Source organism: Aethalodelphis obliquidens, unplaced genomic scaffold (genome assembly GCF_003676395.1).
Source record: "Aethalodelphis obliquidens isolate GAN/ISIS:26980383/991018 unplaced genomic scaffold, ASM367639v1 scaffold7, whole genome shotgun sequence".
NCBI lineage: Eukaryota > Metazoa > Chordata > Mammalia > Artiodactyla > Delphinidae > Aethalodelphis > Aethalodelphis obliquidens.
In genome coordinates this window covers 58,054,365-58,075,358 of record NW_020837951.1, presented here as the reverse complement: position 1 = coordinate 58,075,358, position 20,994 = coordinate 58,054,365, and the positions used below count along the sequence as shown (strand labels likewise).

The following is a 20,994-nucleotide window of genomic DNA, read 5'->3' as shown; positions in this document are numbered from 1 at the left end:
GCTATCACTCCTCATGAAATTGACAGTGTAGCAGTGTTTTATAAACTTCTTTGACAATGACCCATAGTAAGAAACGCATTATATGCCGTGACCAATGCATGCATATGTTTAAAATAAAGGTTTTACAAAACAATACCTTACCTTTAAATATATGCAAAATTTAATATTCAAGTATATTTCATTTGTTTAAAAAGCACTGGTCTTGAATGGCTAAATTGATTTCATGACCTACTAAGTGGGTCATTACCTGAAGCTTAAAAATCAATAATTTAATGGATAGATTAGAGGGGAAAAAAAATACAGTAGACAGGGAAACAGAGTTCTTTTCCTAAGTCGTGAAGTAATAAAAAATTTTTAAAAAGTTGAGCATCAGAAATGAAAAAGGGACAGTTATGATCAATGTCTTAAAGGAAGAATGGACAAAAACATACTAACTAGCTAAGAGTTTGAAGAAGAAATAGGGACCAAAGATGACTCATAAGTTTTGAAGATGCTCCACCATTTATTAAAATATGGAAGTAAGAAGGGGAGTCTGCTTCCGGGAATGACGTTTAAGCTTTAGTTAAGTTGAAGTGGAGGTAACACTTGATAGTCAAGGGAAAACGTCCAGCAAATATTTACAATGTATTGGGCTGGCCAAAAAGTTCACTCGGGTTTTTCTGTAAAATCTTAACGGAAAAACCTGAACAGACATTTTGGCCAACTCAGTACATGCTCTTGGAGCCCTGGGGGAAAGTCAGGGCTAGAGATGAATTTAGGATATAGGCAGAAAAAATTCTTTAAGTTTTAGAGATGGATCCAGTTCTTTTTTTTTAGGACTAGAGAGAAATGCAGCAGATGAGTGACTGCGACAGAACATCTGGGAATGCCAGCTTTTCACAAGCAGGGCCAGGAAGAAGTCAAGAAGGGGCAGATGGGCTAGGAGAACAAAAACAGAGTGAGGAGCTGTGGCCCTGATATCAGTCACACTACCCCAGACAGGGGGTGTGGAAACCACTGAGTAAACAAGTACGCCCACAGCTTAAAGAAAATGTAAACCAAGAGGTGATGTGATCCAGGCAGAGAGAGGTGTGTCCAGCTGAGATTAGACCATGACAGAGGGCGCGAACCTTTTGAGTGGCACTACTTACATTATCCTATCACAACCTGTATGAGAGGAAGGACGTGTGTGGTTAACCCCAATTTTATGAATGAGAAATTTCTAGAAGGCTCAGGGTACATAAATTGCTTGCCGCACGATTTGGTGATAGAACCAGGCCTCGCTTCTTTTTCCTCCTAGCCTGGCCTGCTTTCATCAGTAATTCTGTGATATCAGGGGGACCTTGGAAACAATAATGTTGGCATTCACCCATCATAATTTTGGGAATCGCCAGTGTACCATCATTTTAAATGCCGCTCTCCAGTGGTTCACTTGGTTTTTATATTCTCTGTAATGTTAGTGAAACCACTCCTGAAAATAAAATCTCTCTCCCAGATTTAGTCTATTCATCTGACAGCGTAGTATTTCCAGTGGCTCTTCAGGATAGTATCTGATATTGTTGAATTTCCACACTGGTGATATTCCTACACGTTCGAGAAAAGCATATTGTCGAAAGCTGTCATTCCTGGGATCAGAGTCAACCAGTGAGTTCTATGGTGCCCATTACAGCCTTGCACAGAAAAATCCTACTGTTTTTCACACAATCTAATCCATTCACTAAACTCTCACTTGCGTTGTCTTTAGATGCTAAAGACAATGACGTTCTATATTTTCTTAAATTTATCTGTATTCAATTTGAAAACATAGCTGTGCTAAAAATCTGAAAGTTTTTTTTTTTTTTTTTTTTTTTTTTTTTTTTTTTTTTTTGCTGCGCGTGTATGTAGCAGCAAGGAAAATATCAGAACAAATTGATAGCCAGCGCTCTATCTAAAGAGTCGTGTAACTTCCAATGTAGAAGAACAGTTCTGTGATTATCTTCTCTTATAGCCACCACAGCTTTGGGTCCTTACTAAGAGAAAACTAAGAGTTTTGATAAATAGTTTGTGATATTCAACATTTTCTACATTGTCGGAATTAACTGAACACCTATTCGCGATGTAGTAGAACAAGTCCTGTTAATGTGGTTTTATGGCCGGGCCTCCAAATCATTAGAAAATTCTCCTTAGTTTATAATGATTTTAGTCCATAGCCTGTAGAAGTAACCAATAATATACTATTTGAGTCCTAAGAAACTTCTCTGGCTCTCTGGCTATCGAGGGCCAACAGGTCAGCCATTTGGTAAAATATTTACATGGTGATGATACATACTGTTGGGCATCAGCCCCGTCAGCAGTCTGAGGGCCAGGCTACAGTGCAGGCACATGGAGAGCAGCTGGCATATCACAGCAGCTAGAGTATGGCTTGCTCACTACAAGCCACACGTTGTTTTAAGTGTTTACCCAGTATAGCTCATTTCATCTTTTAGTAGCCCTAGGTGGTCCTAACATTCCAACTTTCACATGGGAAACTGAGGCACCGACGGGTTAAACTCACTTGCCCTGAATCACCAAACTAGTAAATAAGGAAAGCCGTGTTTCAATTCAAGAATTCAGGAGGTCTGACTCCAGGTTTTGCGGTTTTGACTACTGCCCCTTAGAGCTGCCTCTTAGGATGGCTGAAGACCCCACTTCAGTGTCGGCATGAAGACAGGTCATCCATAGCGTGAGCTCTAGGCATGAAACTTCCGGTGCTTGGCATGGCTGCAGGGAATGTTTACGCATGCGCAGAAGGAAGGTGGCTGCCTGGATTGCTCCCCCAGGGCGTTTGCAGTGTACGTTCTGAATCAATGTTACTCTCTTGTGTCATTTCAGGACATGATTATTTCTGGGCTACAGCCTGAAACTTCCTACTCCCTGACTGTCACAGCCTACACCACCAAAGGAGATGGAGCTCGCAGCAAACCCAAGCTGGTGTCCACCACTGGGGCAGGTAACTGTATCTGTGCATATGTGTATCTTGAATACGTTCCCGGCAACAATAAGGGTAATTTTCCAAATGGTACAGGTGGTTTTGGTCAGAGGGAAAAATGTACAATGGTCAACTTTAGTGATTTTTGATACATAGTTCAGAGGGTAAAAATAACTGAATAACCATGCTTTACCCAGATTATTCAAGCACTCATTCAGCAAATATTATTTGAGCACCTACCATGTATCGGGCACTGTTTCCAGTACTTTGATAGAACAATCAACAAAACAAAAAGACTGACCTCCTGAAATTTATTTTCTGACTAACATAATTAACTAGTGAATAAATGAGTTTTATAATAATAAAATGCCAGGAAGTGATAAATTATCAAAATAAAGGTGTGTGGGCATTAAGGATGGGGCAGTCCCTAAGGACTGTTTTAGAAAGAGTGATGGGAGATCTCTTAGGGGCAGGATATTTGAGCTGAGACTTGAAATACATGAAGGAGCAAGTCCCACGAGGGTCTGGAAGGCAGAGCATCTAGGGAGGGAAATCACGTGACAGCTTCACCCCCTCGCCCCAGCAGCAAACCTTGTTAGAAGAGCTGCCGTCTTGAACTGGGTTGATGACTTAAAGGTGTTTTTTTTTGTCATTTTCTCCTCCTCACCCCTTGCTGTGGGGATTCTAAAGAGGACAAATTGCACCAAAGATGGGAAACAGAAAAGAGAATGAAGAAAAGCAAAAAGACTAATACCAGATTGCTCCTTTCTGAAGAAAAAAGCTTCTTAATGCTATTTAGTCTCACTTTGGTTGGCCACATTAGGAAAAGAGCGTGTTGGAAGACCTGACATTGTAAAACCAATAAATTAAGAGATAATTACAGAAGGAATCTTCTTCAGTCCCTTTATGTAGAAATCTCCTGTGGAACATTTAAGCTATGATTTGATTTATTCCTCCTGAATCACTTCTTGCACAACTTTTTAGGAACACACCTCGATGTAAAGGCATAAAGCAAGGAACAGCTGTGAGGTTGAGGACCCTCCTGGGTGCTGTGCTCACGGCCAAATTTGTCTAAATGTCATAAGATTTGCCTCGCTTATATCCCGCCACCTGGAATTGCCTCAAGCAGCAGGATTACAGATGGCAAAACTCCTTCAAGGCAAAATCTTCTGGGCCTTTTATTTTAAAATACCATTGTATCAAGTTTATTCAGTACCCTGCATAGGAGATACGGTGCATGTTCAGTGGGGACATGCTGACTGTCTAGCTATGGAATCAGCCTCTATTGGAATGTAGACAACCGAGGGTAAACCCCTGAAATTGAACCCCAAAATGAAGAAAATACATTTCCTTCACCCATATTTATAACTGTCTTAATAAGCCTGAAATGTCTTACATGAAGCATCAAACTCCTGTTGCCCATAAGATGGGGAGGTCCTATAATGAGGACAAAAAAGTAGAGGTTTTATCGCGAAGGGATGCGAATCCTAGAACAAGGAATGATATTGCCTATTTTAATGTCACTAAGATTAGCTCATCACTTTTTAGTCACCATACAGAACATTATTTAGAATTGTGGATCTTATATACAGAATTATTTTGCAATACACAATTTTGCACTCAGAATTTCAGATCTTTCTTAATCAATGGACACTTGGGTATTGAGGAAATGCTTATAATTTAGATGTCTGCACATTTATTTTCTTGAGACCTCCCTACTGATCCTGGGTGGGAGATAGGAGAATCCAGATGTATAATCCTTCTAAGGATTCTAGTTTTCTTTGCTGCCAACCTATAGTAAAAAAACATTCTAAAGTCATTATTGAACAGATTAATTTGCTTTGTTTTATATAGTATTACGAAAATCCCTTGTATTTATATAACTATGAAGAATTACTGAGTTTATCTCACAGATGTGAGCTCCTAATAACCCCAATTATAAGGGCATTTAGTTATAGCTTCCATGGAGAATTCAGGAATTCTCGTGAAATTTTATTTTAATAGTAAAATTCCTGGTTTTAGGATATGTTTCTGCATAATACATTGTTTCTAGAATCTGTGAACAATCATATCTTTGAAATAAAAACACAGGCCATAACTTAAGCAATCCATGTAGGATTCATGTAACCTGAGGGATGCTTTTGAATAAAATGTTGGCTTTTATGTTTCAATGATTATGACATTTTTGTAGTTCTTTGTTAATACTCCCATTGCTCTGTATCATGATAATTGGTCTACTGCCTGAAATCTTGTGGTTTTAGGCATATTCTTTGGTTTGAAATTTTCTCTATATTTTTACATGAATTTCACTACTGTACTGAGGAGCTATGTTTAAGGATGAGAGAAAAGATGACAATGACATAGAGAATTTGGAAGTAATAGGCTTAGGTTCAGTCATTTATGATTGTTGCTACTTAGGTGCTAAGTTAAATTGAAGCTAAGTTTAGAGCCATTGGGACTGAGTGCCTTGGTTGATCTCCAATGATTGCTCTTACTAAGAAGAAGTAAAGGGCAGCACATGTGTACCATTTCTGAAGTCATGAGAGATTTTTAAGAGGAAGAATACAGTAAGGAGATAAATAATCAAAAGGGAGAAGAGATTATATGTCATGACATAAGTTAGAGTTAGCTTATTTACTGTGCAGCTGGGCCTTCTTCTTCCAATAAGTTCACTAACACACTGCTAAAAATGACCTCCAACTCCCAGAGTAAGTATTTAAGACTCTTTCCTTTTGCCAATCCTCCAGCTCCTAGGCTGGAGTAAGCAGTCCCACTGACCCTGCCACTGCATGGCCTTTAAAAGTGGTCCACACAATATCCCTAAGGCATTAGAACCTTGGACCCAACTCCACATGCAGCACCATCTACTGGTCCTCTTCATTTCTCCACCTGGAGTATGCACTGATCAGAGGACAAGGACCCTGCATTATCCATCTTTTATTTTCCCACCCAAATGCCTACATGCCATTATATAAGTCCTTACATTAAAGTGAGTAGTTGGTAAATGTTTCATACATAGAATTTCTGGAAGCCAGAGATGGAGTGAGTTTCATTGCCAATACGTGCAGTTTTGGAAAATTCTTTTTAACCATTCATGCAGTGTTGTAGAACTCTCCTCATTCCTTTTCCCTTTTTTCTACTTGTTACTCCCTGGATGAAATACCACAACTGTCCATAAAACCCTTACCCTAGCTTATTTAAACTGCATCTACTATTCACACATTTGGGGAGATTTTAGGTGTTCCCTTCATGTGGCTAACCTCTCCTGAGGCAATGCTGGGAGTTCTTCCTCTAGCTGCCTCACCTTTCATTTCTTTCTTGACTCCTTCACTAGTGCATCTTGTTGCTTCCAGGCCGATTGTCTCATAGTTTTCAGGCTCAGTGAAACTTCTGCCAGGGAAAGGAGTGGCTGTCTTGGCAGTGGAGAGCAGACTGAGGTGCTTCTGGCACAGCAGTGGGAACCAGTAGATCAGAACTGACGCTCTTACTTCTAGAGCATTGCTTTGATTTCATGGTACCAAGCCCACAGTGTTTATATCCCAGAACAAGAAAGGGCATGCCAGCATCAAAAACAAAAGGCATTAGTGCAACCTAGGCTTTGACTATCACAGAAGAATAGATGTACATTTTCATAAGACCATGAGATCTTTTTTTCTTATAATTTACGAGTTTGTTAAATTTCTCCAAATCTGTACCGTAGCAATATTATGAAGTGAAACACCAGATAATAAAAGCATACTCATATATGGCTGACAAATATTATTACAATCCAACCTATATTTGTGGTTGCAGGAAATTTTAAATTGTTTTATTTATCCTCCCTTTACATGCATCTTATAGAAACAAGGTGCACAGTGTATTTACTATGATGCAGTTCTTCATAACCAGAATTTTGAAAACTTTCGATAAATATTTTTAATAAAATATATTGTCCCTGGAAAATGTGGAGACCTAATTGTTATGTTTTTCCCCAAAAGTTTCAACCAGGTTTTGTCTATTGAAGGATGTATTTTCTGCTGAAAGGCCCATTTTTTTCTCAGCAGAGTCTCAAATGTTTAATTCTTGACGTCATTGATATTTTAATGGGCAAATCATGTAAATACTATACACACATAGAGAGAAATTGAGGATACTTGCCAATATCTATTTTAAAGTGATTTTAAATGAAAATAATTTTAAATATATTTAAAATAAAAATAAATGGAATAATTCAAGCACTCACCAACTTATGAACGGGTTTGTTCTGAGAGTTTCGTAGTTGGTTAGTAAGATATCGGATACACCTTTCCATGAGAATCAGTGAGTCTTCAGTTTTTGGTTTGGATTGGTTTGGTTTCTGGGTCAACCTTCAACACGTGTACATAATTGCCATTAAAAACTTCAGGAACTATTTTCCCACACATGATGAACCCACTTACTATGAACGTATCCAACACGTGAAACAAAACGACTATATTACTTCATTGGTTAAGGATAGAAATATCACAAAGAATTTGCTCTTGGACAAAGCACACCACTTCTGGGGTCTGAAATATATAGTGAGCAGGTTAACCGAGTAAGTTTTGAAGTTAATATTCTGTATATGATCTCAACACCTTTCTAGTTTGTTTTTGTTTTTAACTTATATCTGCATACCTATGATACTATTTTTCATTGCCTGTGTATTTTTCATTGCCATTAGTGTAAGCTTTCCTCCCTTTTGACCATATTTTCTCCCCTTTCTATTAACTTATTTTTAGTTCTGGTAATACTCTTTTCCCCTCCCTCATCTTTGGACTATTTCCAAAGAAACTCCTGGCTCTGTGTTTTTTACCACTGTCCTTGTCTGTGGATTCCAGGAATAATTATTGTGTGTTAAAAAAAAAAAAAAATACGGTTGTAATAATACATTGAGTATATTAGACCTATTCACATATCTAACTTATTTAGCTTGAAAAGAAATTATGTACTTAGCCCCTGACCACAAAAACCTTAATATTCTGATTATTAATAATTATTATTATTAATGAAATGTAAAATACTGTTCTAAGGCTTTTACATGCATTTCCGCATTTAATATTCATAACAACAATATGGTGTAGGTCTTAATATAATTCCTATTTTACTAGATGCAAAACTTGATGAGAATGACTGGTGTGGATGGTATAAACAAAAAATGCAAATTAGATCCACAGTAAGTCAGAGCAACATTATTTTACATTACCTTTTTTTTTAAACTTATAATCAACATACTAGTTAAGTTGTTTGGGCCATGGATTCAGACAGACCTATGTTTGTCTCGTAGCATCCTCACTTAGTACGCATCTAACTTTGCACAGTTTTCTCTCTGTTTCATTTTTTTATTATACAAAGTGAAGATAATAACTAAGCAGGGCACATAGGAGTGAAGGATGTAAATCAAGTGAGATACTACATGGAACGTTCTTAGTACAGTGTCTGGTACATTGCATGGACCCAGTAATTAAATATATTTTAATTATTATTCTTATCAGCTGTACCTAACTGGCTAATCCTTACTGAGCTTCATTTCTCTGCGGCATGAACCCTCTATGTGTTAAGATTCGAAATGTGAAGATGTTTAAAAAAATCTCCTTAAATTATCATTTCAATAATAATTCCTATTTTCTGTCCATTATCAAATTCTAATATCTCACCCTACCTTAAAAGAGTATGAGAAGGAGCATGTTTCCACAAAGGCATATAGACCGAGCCTTGGCTTTGTTTATAAGTAAAGGCGTGGGAATGCCCATGGAGTGGCATTCCCGTTCATCAGTGATTGAAATGCAAACACCCACGAAGGGTGGTCTCACCACTCCCTCCTGTGTGCTCCAGTTCCAGGGAAACCCCGGCTTGTGATTAACCACACTCAGATGAATACCGCTCTCGTTCAGTGGCACCCCCCCGTGGACACATTTGGACCCCTCCAGGGCTACCGTCTGAAATTTGGCCGGAAGGATTTGGAGCCGCTCACTACTCTGGAGTTCTCTGAAAAAGAAGATCACTTCACAGCGACAGACATCCACAAAGGAGCATCGTACATCTTCAGGCTCTCAGCCAGAAACAAAGTGGGCTTTGGGGAGGAGATGGTGAAGGAGATTTCTGTTCCAGAAGAAGTCCCAACTGGATTCCCTCAAAACCTCCACTCAGATGGCAGCACGTCAACCTCTGTCCAGATATCTTGGCAGCCACCTGTCCTGGCAGAGAGAAATGGCATCATCACCAAGTATACCCTTCTTTATAGGGATATCAATATCCCTCTTCTTCCAATGGAGCAGCTTATTGTTCCAGCTGACACCACTCTGACACTCAGTGGCTTAAAACCAGATACCACATATGATGTAAAAGTACGTGCTCACACGAGCAAAGGCCCCGGGCCATATAGTCCCAGTGTCCAGTTCAGGACACTGCCTGTGGATCAAGGTAGGATTTGTCTGCTTACGGCCTTTCTCCCTTAAAGGAATGTCGGTCTTTGGAAATCAGTATTTTGAAGCTATAAATAACTGATCGGCCCATTCATATTAATAGGTTCAGCAAAAGCAAAAAGGTAAAGTATGTGAAACTTAATATGTTTTGGATGCCTTAGATTTCAGTTAGAGAATGCCAAGCAAGTCTGGCTGACAGCACCCCAATGTTCTCAGGTAAGGAAAACACAGTATAGTTGACTGAATGGGAGAGAAAGGAGAGATCTTTATGAGAATGAGGTATTAAAATGAATGCTCTTAACAGGTAGGCAAATCACACTTCTCTGTCTGATCAAAGTAGATGGCATCTAGCTTAAGCCCTCCTGTCCATGGAAAAGGACGAGTCATACGTTTTTAGGAGTAGTTTAAATACACTGTTTTTCCTTTTCCAGCAGTGTTTGCAAAAAATTTTCATGTCAAAGCAGTAATGAAGACTTCAGTGCTACTGTCTTGGGAGATTCCAGAGAATTATAATTCTGCCATGCCTTTCAAAGTAAGTTGTTTTCTAACGTGTAAGAAGATATCACTGGTAAAAGTGGAGGGGGCAGGTCACTTGGGTAAGTTACTTACAAAGCATACAGACTGCTTTGAGTCAGCCACACATACTTGTTATTCTCTCTGTGGCTTTCACATAACAGACTGAGTCTGGCTCTTTGGCAGTGTGACCTTTCCCCTCTCAAGAGAAGGCAGGAGCTCAAACCCAGGGCTGGCATTCTTTGTGGGTCACCTAGCACTTCCAAGTTGAACTTTTTACATCTAAGCTAATGCTTTTGTTTTTTCATCAGGAAATGAAATTTACATGGTTTCTACCTGTTTGTAATGCAGTATCCTGGGATTTAAGTAATTTGTTAATTGGCCTGAATTCTTTGAATATTTTAAACTTTAGTTTCCCATTGAGAGATATTGGCAAATGTTAGCAAGAAGTACAAGTCTGTGAAAGAAAGAATAAAGAAACATTTTTGAAAGTAAAAATATATTTGGGAACAAGAATGGAAGTGTTTGGGAAAAAGTGGTGTGGATGATGCATTGAAACCTAGAACATTTCACAGACAACTGACGGGCCACATACTGTTAAGATATTGTACATTTCTTTGTGTATTTTTGATAGACTTAGAAACATTGTATCATTACACAATAAGAAACAAAAGAAAATTGATGCCATCTCTAGAATTTATTAGCACTTTCGGGCTTAGGAAATTCCCCAAATTAGAAATGACCCATATGTATTTTCCATAAGCAAGTACCATATTAGTTAGAAAATATTCATTGCCTGACTGATAACCAAATCTCTTTGATTGGTCGTATCTCTCTAGATTCTTTACGACGATGGGAAAATGGTAGAAGAAGTGGATGGCCGAGCTACCCAGAAGTTAATTGTCAACCTGAAGCCTGAGAAGTCATATTCATTTGTGCTGACAAATCGTGGCAACAGTGCTGGGGGCCTGCAGCACAGGGTAACCGCAAAGACTGCACCAGATGTTCTACGTACCAAGCCTGCCTTCATTGGGAAGACCAACTTGGATGGCATGATTACCGTGCAACTGCCCGAAGTACCTGCAAATGAGAATATAAAGTAAGTTGATCGAAGGTTAGGGCTGAAGGATAGAAATGCATGTAAGCAAGAAAAAAAAAGGTTAAATCTCGGGAATATGTGGTTATAAAAGACTATATTGCTGTATGTAGAGTCAGAGTCTTCTGCACAGGCTCATAGTTTTGTTATTCAAGTTCTGTTGCATTGTGTTCTAGAGTTCATTGTGACACAGATTCTCATCGCTTTAACATTAATGAGAGTGTTTCTTTACGTTCCAGAAATGGTATAATTTAGGAGAGATAGACAAATAGAACATGAACCTTACCATAAAGAAGTTTACGTCGTGGTGTATAGAATAATGTGAATAGTCGAATAACTGCTATTTGGCGAGTGTTACTCTAATGGTGAGGAATTCTTAGAAAATACTACAATGCTAAAAGAAACTTTAGGAAATTGGATACAAAAAAAAAAAACAGTACAAGACACTGCTGTTTTACATGTGTGCTGAAAGATGGGAGAAATTTCAACAAGTTAAAGTTCAGAATGACATTAGAAGAAACATGAAAGCTAGAAAATGTAATTTTTTTCTGGTTTGGATGGAGCACAGTGTAGAGGCCAATGGGCCTGAAGTGGAAATTAAATCCAGTCCATTAAGTAGTTTGTTGGTTGTATATAGCTAGTTGATGGTAGCCAGTAGAAGAAAAAAAGTGTTTTCGCCAAAGTATATTAAGTATGAGTACTGTGGTAGACCCTGGAGAACAAAAAAAGAGGATGTGGTCCCTGTCTTCGAAGAGTTTACCACAGAGTGAGGAATACAGAGAAACAGACAGATGCAATATGTGCTAGCGATAGAATCATACTCTTATCTTAAGAGTAGCTAATCCAGAATGAAATGGATCAAGAAAGTTTCTGAATTTAATCTTGAAGGACCGATGACAGGCATACAAAAAAATCAGAGGAAGGAAATCGTACGCAAAGGCTCATTAGTAAAGGAAGCAAGTGATTCTGTAAGGCATGTGCTCAGAGAGCCAGGGCAATAGTAGTGAGAGGCAGGTATACAAGAGGGAAGTTGTGCTCAGAAGTTGGAACTGTATCCTATAGATAGTGACAGTCCATTAAAGGACTTTATGCAGGAGAGTGGCATGATATCATCTGTGTAATACCTAAGTTTCCTTCTTTGCCATTTTAGGAAATATTTATTGTGTGTCTGCTGCATGTTAGGAACTGTGCTCCCGGCTTGGGATAAGACTAAACCCTTTGTCATTTCTTCTATCCCACATGATCAAGTTTGGATGAAACTTGCTATGAAAGGTTTGAAGGTCAAGCAGAGGCATTTCTACACAGTTCATGGATGGTTGGAGCCTTTACATTTAGTAGCAATCTGGTGACATAATGTAGGAAAGTTCTTAGGGAAGATGGCTCCTGAAGGCATGTCGGAAGGATTGGAGCACCACAGAGAAAAGTTTTGGGCAGTCATTGTGCAGTTAGTTGACTCTAGGCAAGTAACAAGATTCTGAAGTGAGATGGTGATGGTGGAAATGGGATGCAGAGGCAGACAGAGAAGTAGGAATTGGCAGCTGTGTTAATGGAGGGAACGAGGCAGAGGAAAATGTCATAGATGACTCTGAGGTCTGAGATTGGATGACAAAATAAATGATGCTGCCATTCATCCTGAAGGATGAAAGATCAGGAGGAAATTAATGAGTTTAATTTTGTGTACATTTTACATGAGGTGTCAGTGAAATCAGTCTCCATTTATATGAGTCTCCATTTTTGTCCACTCTTCTGTTTCTATCATTTAGAAAACTAAAAAGAAGAATGGAACATTAGTGTGATTTTGATTCCAACAAAATTTAGTATGAAAGGGAGATTTTATTTTGCTATTGTTTAAATATTCTATGGATATTGTTTGATCTCCCACCATAGTTCCAGACAATGTTGCAGGAATTCAGTGGAGAGAATGCTGACTTTCTCATGGCTCTTACATAGTATAGGTAATTGGGGAATTTGGACAAGTAGAGAGTCAGGTGGAGTGGAGTCCTGTGATACCAAAAGTTAGTTGGATAGGGGAGGCCACAGGAGGAGCTCCCAACCCCCGTTGAGTAGTTCAGGGAAGAGGCCCTGAAAAAAGCAACATCTAAGCTGAGGCTTAAAGAATCACAATAAGCTGGTCCATGGGAGTGGGGGTGGGGAGACACTGTTTCAGGCAGAGGACAGCACATGTGATATTGCCCAAGCAAGACAAAGACTAGCACTTGTTATTGGTCCACGTCTTACCCATCCATTACGACTTTTCAGCTGGCATCCAACAAGCGTGTATTCTAGACATACTGTATTGCCAGCACTAGGTCTGGAAATAGAAAGATGATTGAGATAAAGCCCTACCTTATAGTGGGAAAACAGATACAGGAAACAGATAATAAGAATATATGGAGCAAGTACTGCCAGGTACTGTAGAAACATAAATACAGAATTCTAGCCCAACTCGGATGTCAAGGGAGATATCCAGAAGGAGCTGATATCTAAGAAGTCTTGAATGATGAGAAAGATTTAGAGAAGGTCAAATAGTCGCAAACAATGAAGGAACGGTCCGTATAGTTTATATGGGCTATAAATTGAGTCTGTTAAAAACATGTGCTGTCTTTTCAGGGAAAGAGTAAATAAAAGATGAAAATAGTGGCACATAATCTGTAGTTTTTAGTATTAGATTTCAAGACTTTTCTTTATATATTAAAAAAAAGATTTTAATGGCTATTTACCAAATTAGTTTGGTAGAATGTCTCAGACATTACTGGGAAATGACATTTTAGTCCATTGGTGATAGACTTCTTTTTCATTTCCCAGCCTCTGAATGAATTGAGAATATTGCAGAATATAGTCTCTCTCTCAGTATTTTTCTTTAGCTTGTTCAATTTTTCTTTGTTTTATTTATGTACTTCTTCTTGGTAATATTTGACATGGGAGTCAAAGAAAAGCGATAAAACTTTGGTAACAAAGATCAGAGACTATTACAAAACAGAAGAAGAAAGCAAACCATTATGGAAAAAACTCTGCTCTAGAAATGAAGTAAAGATTCCCAGAAATATATTCTAAACACTCTGGGGGAAAGACAAGAGCAAAAGACAAAACTGGGGAAAAGTATAAGAACCATAAGAAATGACAAGCAAATCTCCTGTTAGCAAAAATCCCTAGATAATTCATATTCACTATGTTTTTTAAAGGGATAATAGCATAAAGTTACCCACCCAGTCTTCTAGGTTGGTTCATGTGGCATCGTCAAATACGACAAAACGCTGTGTGCCATGCGGTACCACTTGCAGTTCAGAAATTAGAGTGGAGCTTTCTGTTAAGTATTGTAAGGGAGAAATGAGGGGAGAAAACAGAATCGATTCCAGAGCTCTGGGGTGGGTTGCTAACTTGTGTTTAGGTAAAAGCTAGCTACAAAGATGCTTCCAATTTGTTTTCCTATCAAAATACAATTTTGATGATTGAACGGCTGTTTTGTTTATCAACAGAAACCAGGCTTTCCTCGTTTCCGGCCAAGATAATTGAGAGGTCTTGATCCCCACCTCCAAACTCCTCACCATCGGAAAATAAATCTGTCTCTTGTAAACGTAATGCAGACATAGCTCCTTGCTTCTGTGATTCACACTTGGGTTTTGTGTGGAGAAGCTGGGAGCTCCCTCAGCGAAGGGCCAGATTTTTCACGAAACAGCCACATTGGTACTGCAGGTTCTAGTACTAGGAATTTTGTGGGGCTTCAACCTTCTCTTTGAATACATTTAGCGGGCAGAATGCTGGTCAGAAACTCTAGCAATGCCACCATCCGTCAGAAGCAAGTTGTGACAAAGAGGACTTCTGTGACTCTATAGAGCAGGATTTTACTCTGATAAGAAAAAAAAGCACCACACAGATTGTACTCAGAGAAAAAGCTGCCAGAAGGTACCCAATGTAAATTAACTCCCTAGCAACCATTTCATGTTTATGAAAAATAGAAATGAAGAATGAGGGCGTTTTATAAAATTTTAAATTTATTATCTACGTTTTCTTTTAAAGAAAGACGTTCTTGGAAGCAAAGTTGTTTCATAACACACATGCACCACTATTGTCAGCTCGGTGTGTATAAGCTGTTTAATGTTTAATTCACACATCATATGTTCGTTAACTGAAGTAGTAAAGGCTTAAATTTGTATAGAGCTTTACAATTTACTGAAGGTATTAGAGCCTTTCACTAAAGTCTCACAATAACCCTGTGAGGTAGGTGGTCTCCCCTTTTACAGGTGAGTAAAGTGAGGCCCAAAGACACTAAGTGGCCCAGCCAAGATCATAGAGTTGATACTGCTAATAGTTAATAGGGACAGAGGACTTACTAGGTGTTCTTCAGAGGACACTGCACACAGTGACTGCTGTAATCTTCACACCAAGGGTCCTCTTCATTTTACAGCTGACAAAGCTATAAGGTAGTGTACTAATTGGCCCTGGCAACACAATAGCATAACCAGAGAGGAAAGATTTGAACTTAGGCAGTCTGGCTCCAGAGTCTACATGTTGAACCACAACCATGCCTCTGTGACCATAAAATGATTGAGCAAACCAGGATATTTTTTCCTAGGACAATTGCTAAACATCTAAGAACTCCATAACAATTAGATGTCAATAGGACTGCCCCGGACAAACCTCAGAACCAAGAGGAATCAGGTACATGCACTTGGCCACAGATTATGGAAATGTATGTTAAATGTGGAACAATAAAATCAGTAGATTGTCATGAGAATTTAGAGGAGAGGTAAAGGGAGAGGCTAGACACAGTCAGCATTATCATCTGCCATTTTACAAATGAGGAAGATGAGGCTTAAGACAATTAATAACTTGTCTGACAACACATAGCTTAAAAGATTAGAAACCTTAATTTAAACAGAGAAACTAGAAAGATCATTCAACCTGCTTTGGTTTTCCTGTGGTTAATTAATTTGATTTAAACAATATATACCCAAATGACCAAAGCCAGGAAAAAAAAAAAAAATCAAAAAATGATTCAAGGAATGACATTCATCATTAAACTCTGAGACAAATGTTGACCTCCCAGTTAAATAATGAGTTGGAGAATGCTAGTATGGACTGTTAATACAAAAAGCCTGCCAGAATTTGAAGTGGTACTGCCACGAAGACCAGAGCTCACCTTCCCATATAATTATATGGAACTGGGCCCCTTGATGATAACATATTAAATAAAATTAGTAAAACTTTACATAGGATAATTAAAATTCTGAAGGTTATATTTAACTTATCTAATTAAATCTAATATACTGGGAAAACACAGCTTACATTATGAGTAGTCGAGGGCTCTCTGGATATATTGATTCTCAAGTTATTTATTTTCCATTAGTTTAATAGTGAAGGTCTATGTTGAAAAGGGTATTTGAAGGCTAAACTTCAGCCTTGAGTTAGACAGGCAAACAGAGTATAAAGTTTAATTTTACCCATATGGGAAGCTGCTCTATGTCCAAAAGCATTTTTTTTTTTTTTTTTTTGCATTTCAAGCAAGTTCTTTCAGTTCACATGATTTAGTTGATATGAATTTGCAGGGTATATGTTAGTTCCTCACTTTACTCTACAGAGTCATCTTACCTTACCTAATACCACATGACATTAGAACCAGGATCACCGCTTTGCTGGTAACTAAAAGACATTTAGGCATGTCATTAGGCTGGTTTGGAGAAAAGAGAAAAGCTTGATGAGGTTTCAAGTTGGAAAGTTCTAATGCAAGAGAAGGGCCTCAAAATGTTTTTGACTTCCCGATCTAGGGGAGGCATAAATCCCCAAGAGTTACCTGCTTCACCCACTTCCACTTTTCAGTGAAAAAAGAACTCAGTGATAAAATGGCAACGTTAGCAAATTTGGGGAAATTATATGTGTAACTGCTTTAGCAATGTGTTTCTAAGTATATGAATATGTCTTAAACGTATAAGAAAATTATGGACTAAAAATGGTTCATTGAGACCATGTAATAGGGGTCATTGGTCTAAGCAGAGGTCAGGGAAGGTTTGAGTTAGGAAGTAAAAAAGTGAGTTGCTATTTGAGGAAAGAGAGAAGATAACTTGGGATTTGTTGGGAGTGACAGAAGGTTCTAGACAGATGGTATAGAATGAGCAAAGACAGAATGGACCAAGTAAATTCAAGAAGCTAAAAGCCCACCAGGGCGTAGCTCAGAGAGCACAGAGAGATGGATTCAGGCAGGATCCTGCTGAGTCGTATAATGCCTTTGGTATTTATCCTAAGACAAATGAGGATCAATGGAAATGTTACAATTAATTTTGTATTGCAAAATGAAAATTTAAGAGACTGGACTAAAGGGAGTTTAACTCAACAGAGAGAGAAAATTAGGAGACAAAGTTAGGAGCAACCCAGGCATGAGACAATGGAATGAAGCCAGAGCGGTGGCGGCAGAGATGGGGAGAAGTGAATGCACTATAGATAGTTTGGAAGTAATAGGACTCAGCGGTAGTTTGGGTATGAGGGAGGGAGAGAGTTAATGCAGATCATCAGTGATAACACCTAGGTTTACAGCATGTGCCCTAAAATGGATCATGGTGCAATATTGGAAGAGGATTACTTTTGGAGGCGTATTTTTTGTTTTATTTTAACCACAGTAAATTTGAGGTACTTTTGTGACATAGAAATGGAGACATAAAGTTGGAAGGGGGTAAACTTGGGGAGTTCAGAGGAGCGTTCCAGGCTGAAGATGTCAATCTGTAAATCATTTGCATCTAGGGGATAACTGATTCCCTGAGCTGGAATGAGATCCCATGGGAAGAAAAGAGGAAGTAAAGACAAATCCTTGGCTAGATCCTTGAGGAACGCCACCGTTGAAAAGCTGGGTAGCAGATAATAAATCCTGCTAAAGAAATAAGGTTAACATGGTGAGAGATTTAAGTAGAAAACCAGGAGAGTTGGATACAGAGAAAGAACTGAACATGTTTCATGGAGGGTGTTATGAATACGCAGATTCTGATAAAAGATCGAGTAAGGGGCTTCCCTGGTGGCACAGTGGTTGAGAGTCTGCCTGCCAATGCAGGGGACACGGGTTCGTGCCCCGGTCCGGGAGGATCCCACATGCCACGGAGCGGCTGGGCCCGTGAGCCATGACCGCTGAGCCTGCGTGTCCGGAGCCTGTGCTCCACAACAGGAGAGGCCACAGCGGGGAGAGGCCCGCGTACCACAAAAAAAAGATCAAGTAAGAAGAGAGTGAAAAATTCTCCTTTTGATGCAATACTGACGACCCAGGTGAAGGTGGTGAGTTGGGCAGATGAGGCCAGAGCTAGAGCACAGTTGACTGGGAAGTGAATGGAAGGTGAAAACATGGAGAACAGCAAGAACGCACAGCTCTTCTCAGAACTGGGGCAGTAAGAGGTAGGAGAGAGAGAGAAAGTGATGACTGGAGCAGGATGTGGATGGAAAGCTAATCGATAGAATCCAACGAGGATGGAGAAATCGAGATATATGGGAGACAAGGGGTATAGTATATGGTAGACATCCAAAGAGAGTGAGATGCAGGACCCAATTCAAGAAAAAGTAATTGGCTCTGGAAAGTGTAGTCAGCCCTTCTACGGTACCGATCGGAAAGATTATGGTTTGCACTCAGATATAGGTCGGCTTGTAGTTTGTTAGACGACGAGGGAATGCTTGTCTAAATCTTTTTCTTTTCTCTGTATATAAGAGTGCAGGCCATCTTCTAGTGGAGAGGCATGTATGTCCAAGATTTGAGGCCAGGGGAGAAAGTGTGAAAAACTGACTGTGAAGATTGGATGGACTAGGTAACTAGAGAAGCTGTGGCTGTGTTGCCAGGCCGTGTTGAAGGCCTGTTTGAGTTTGCTGAATATGAACTTACGGCATCATTCTACCCTGTGCGTTATTTCTCAAGCTGTATTCAGCTCCTTGGGTTCAGGCACAGAGAAAGGCTATCAGATTTTAGCTAAGGCAGATGGAGGATGTGGGTTTTGGGAAAGAAGAGCTCAAGAAATTGAGAGCCCTGGGTGGTGCATGGGCCAGCCCTCTGAAGGCTGAAGTCACCCCAAATGATGGCAGAGTTTGGGAGGGAAAAAAAAGACGGTTAACCCTGGGAAAAACAAAACAAAACAAAAACTTCCATAAAGGAAAGATTCTGAAGAGGTTGGTAGATGGCAGAAATCAGTAAGAGAAGACCATAGCATAGCTGAATTGTACGAGCTTCCAAAAGGAGGGCTTATTGTGATTTTAGCAAAGGGGTAGAGGAGAAAATATCTGCAAGAAGCAACAGTGAACCAGGAAAGAAACCCAAACCCTAAACCTGAGGTTCATGGGCAGAGGAAGAGGGATAAATTAACAGCCACCACGTGAGAAGTCTGCAAAGAAAGCAGTATCCTCAGGGGAAAGTTAGGCTTCAGGAATGGTGAATACGAGGTTCTTTACAAAGTCACAGTTGCAGAGAATACAGTTGAAATGTATGGATTTGGACCCAGGAGTTCCAAATTCCCAACACCCCATTTCTTTCAATAGGCGAGAGCTGCTTTGAAAGGCTCCACTTTGGCTGCTCTAGATGAATGCTTTAGTGACCGTGGAGAGAAAAGGTTATGGATATCCAGCCACACTGTTAATTAATTGCTATGGGGAAGGCTGTTCAATTCTTATCCAAGCCACAAATGAAATGAATAGTCGGGGAGTGCTGCAGAACGGATTCTTTCTTCATGTACAAGAACGGCAACTCAAAGTATGAAAGCAGAAGAAAAATTAATAGGATTCATCAGCTTAACCTTGATTTACAAGATTCTGAACGAGGACAGTGGGAGCTCCCTGATCATGTGCAGTATCATTACTTTAGGCAAAGAGAAGCTGTCCTGACTTTGTGCAATTGGTAGTGAAAAGCAAGAGGTTCCCTGACAAGTGTGTTTATCAAGTCCATCTGCAGTGTTATTTTGTACGCTAGGTTGCAGCCCCTGTCATTCTTCTCCATGCTCATTTAACATGATGGACCTGTTTGGCAAATCCTTCGGGTGGTGGGAGGACAGCAAGAGGAGGAAGCTTACTCTGGACCATAAAAGATACTGGCCTCTCTCACATACTCCACTATTCCTTCTCATTACCCTCCTTGATCGTCATCATTGTTTGTAGGAAAGAAAATGGATGGCTAAGTGATGTGACCCCGTGAGCCTGATGAGTTGCTCAGAGCACCATGGAGAACGGATTCTGCTGTAGTTGTCTGGTTTGACTTGAATTATTGATCAGGGGGAAGAAAAAGTTTGAAACTCTCAGGGAGTTTCACTGTGTCCTACTGTGTCTGTGTTCAGATCCATCTCTCCCACCATGATGGTCAGTACCGGCCAGTAGCAGCTGGCATCTGTGAAGTGCTACGTGACACACACTGTGCTGAGCACTTTGTGTTCATTTGTTTTATTTCTCCAGAATAAGTCTGATATTATTTACTCTCAATTTCAGTATATGCAGCTGAGATTCAGGGATGTTAGATGATCAGCCCAGGGTCACACAGCTCATGAGTGGCAGATCCTGAATTCTGGGCCAGATGTATCTCTAGATGCCGCATTCTCTACCGGAACACTCTAGATCAGCCCTGCCCAACAAATGTAACGAGAGCCACACGTGAAATACTACACTTTCTAGCAGCTATGGTAAAAAGTACAAAGAAACAGATGTCATTAATTTTAATTTCATTTTTTACAAAACACGTTATATCCAGAATATTATCATTTTAACATGTGATCGCTATTAAAAAATTATTGCTGAGATATTTTACATTTATTTTTCATACTAAGTTTTTGAAATCCAGTGTCTTTTACAGGTAGAGCACATGTCAGTTCAGACTAGCCACATCTCAAGTGCTTGATAGCCGCAAGGGGCTAGCGGCTACTATACTGGACAGAGCTGCTCCAGACTCTGTTTGTGGAAACAGAGTTCATTATCACACAGGATTTGCTGAGTTTATTACACGTTTTGCTTTGCGATAAGAACAAACAGGCCTTCCTGTGTGTACTATTAGTCTCTGTAATATAATGTGATACAAGCTTGATAGCACCCATCCCGTT

At 39.5% G+C, this 20,994-nt stretch overlaps 1 protein-coding gene across 1 annotated transcript in view; it reads left to right on the top strand.

Annotated features, from left to right (window-relative positions):
- LOC113620125 (receptor-type tyrosine-protein phosphatase delta) overlaps positions 1-20,994 on the top strand; it is a 194,647-nt gene that overhangs the window by 25,480 nt on the left and 148,173 nt on the right. The window contains exons 8-11 of the mRNA XM_027105857.1: positions 2,830-2,947; positions 8,759-9,346; positions 9,783-9,880; positions 10,701-10,960. Of these exons, the coding sequence (XP_026961658.1) occupies positions 2,830-2,947; positions 8,759-9,346; positions 9,783-9,880; positions 10,701-10,960 (1,064 nt within the window). The remainder of the gene's footprint in view (positions 1-2,829; positions 2,948-8,758; positions 9,347-9,782; positions 9,881-10,700; positions 10,961-20,994) is intronic.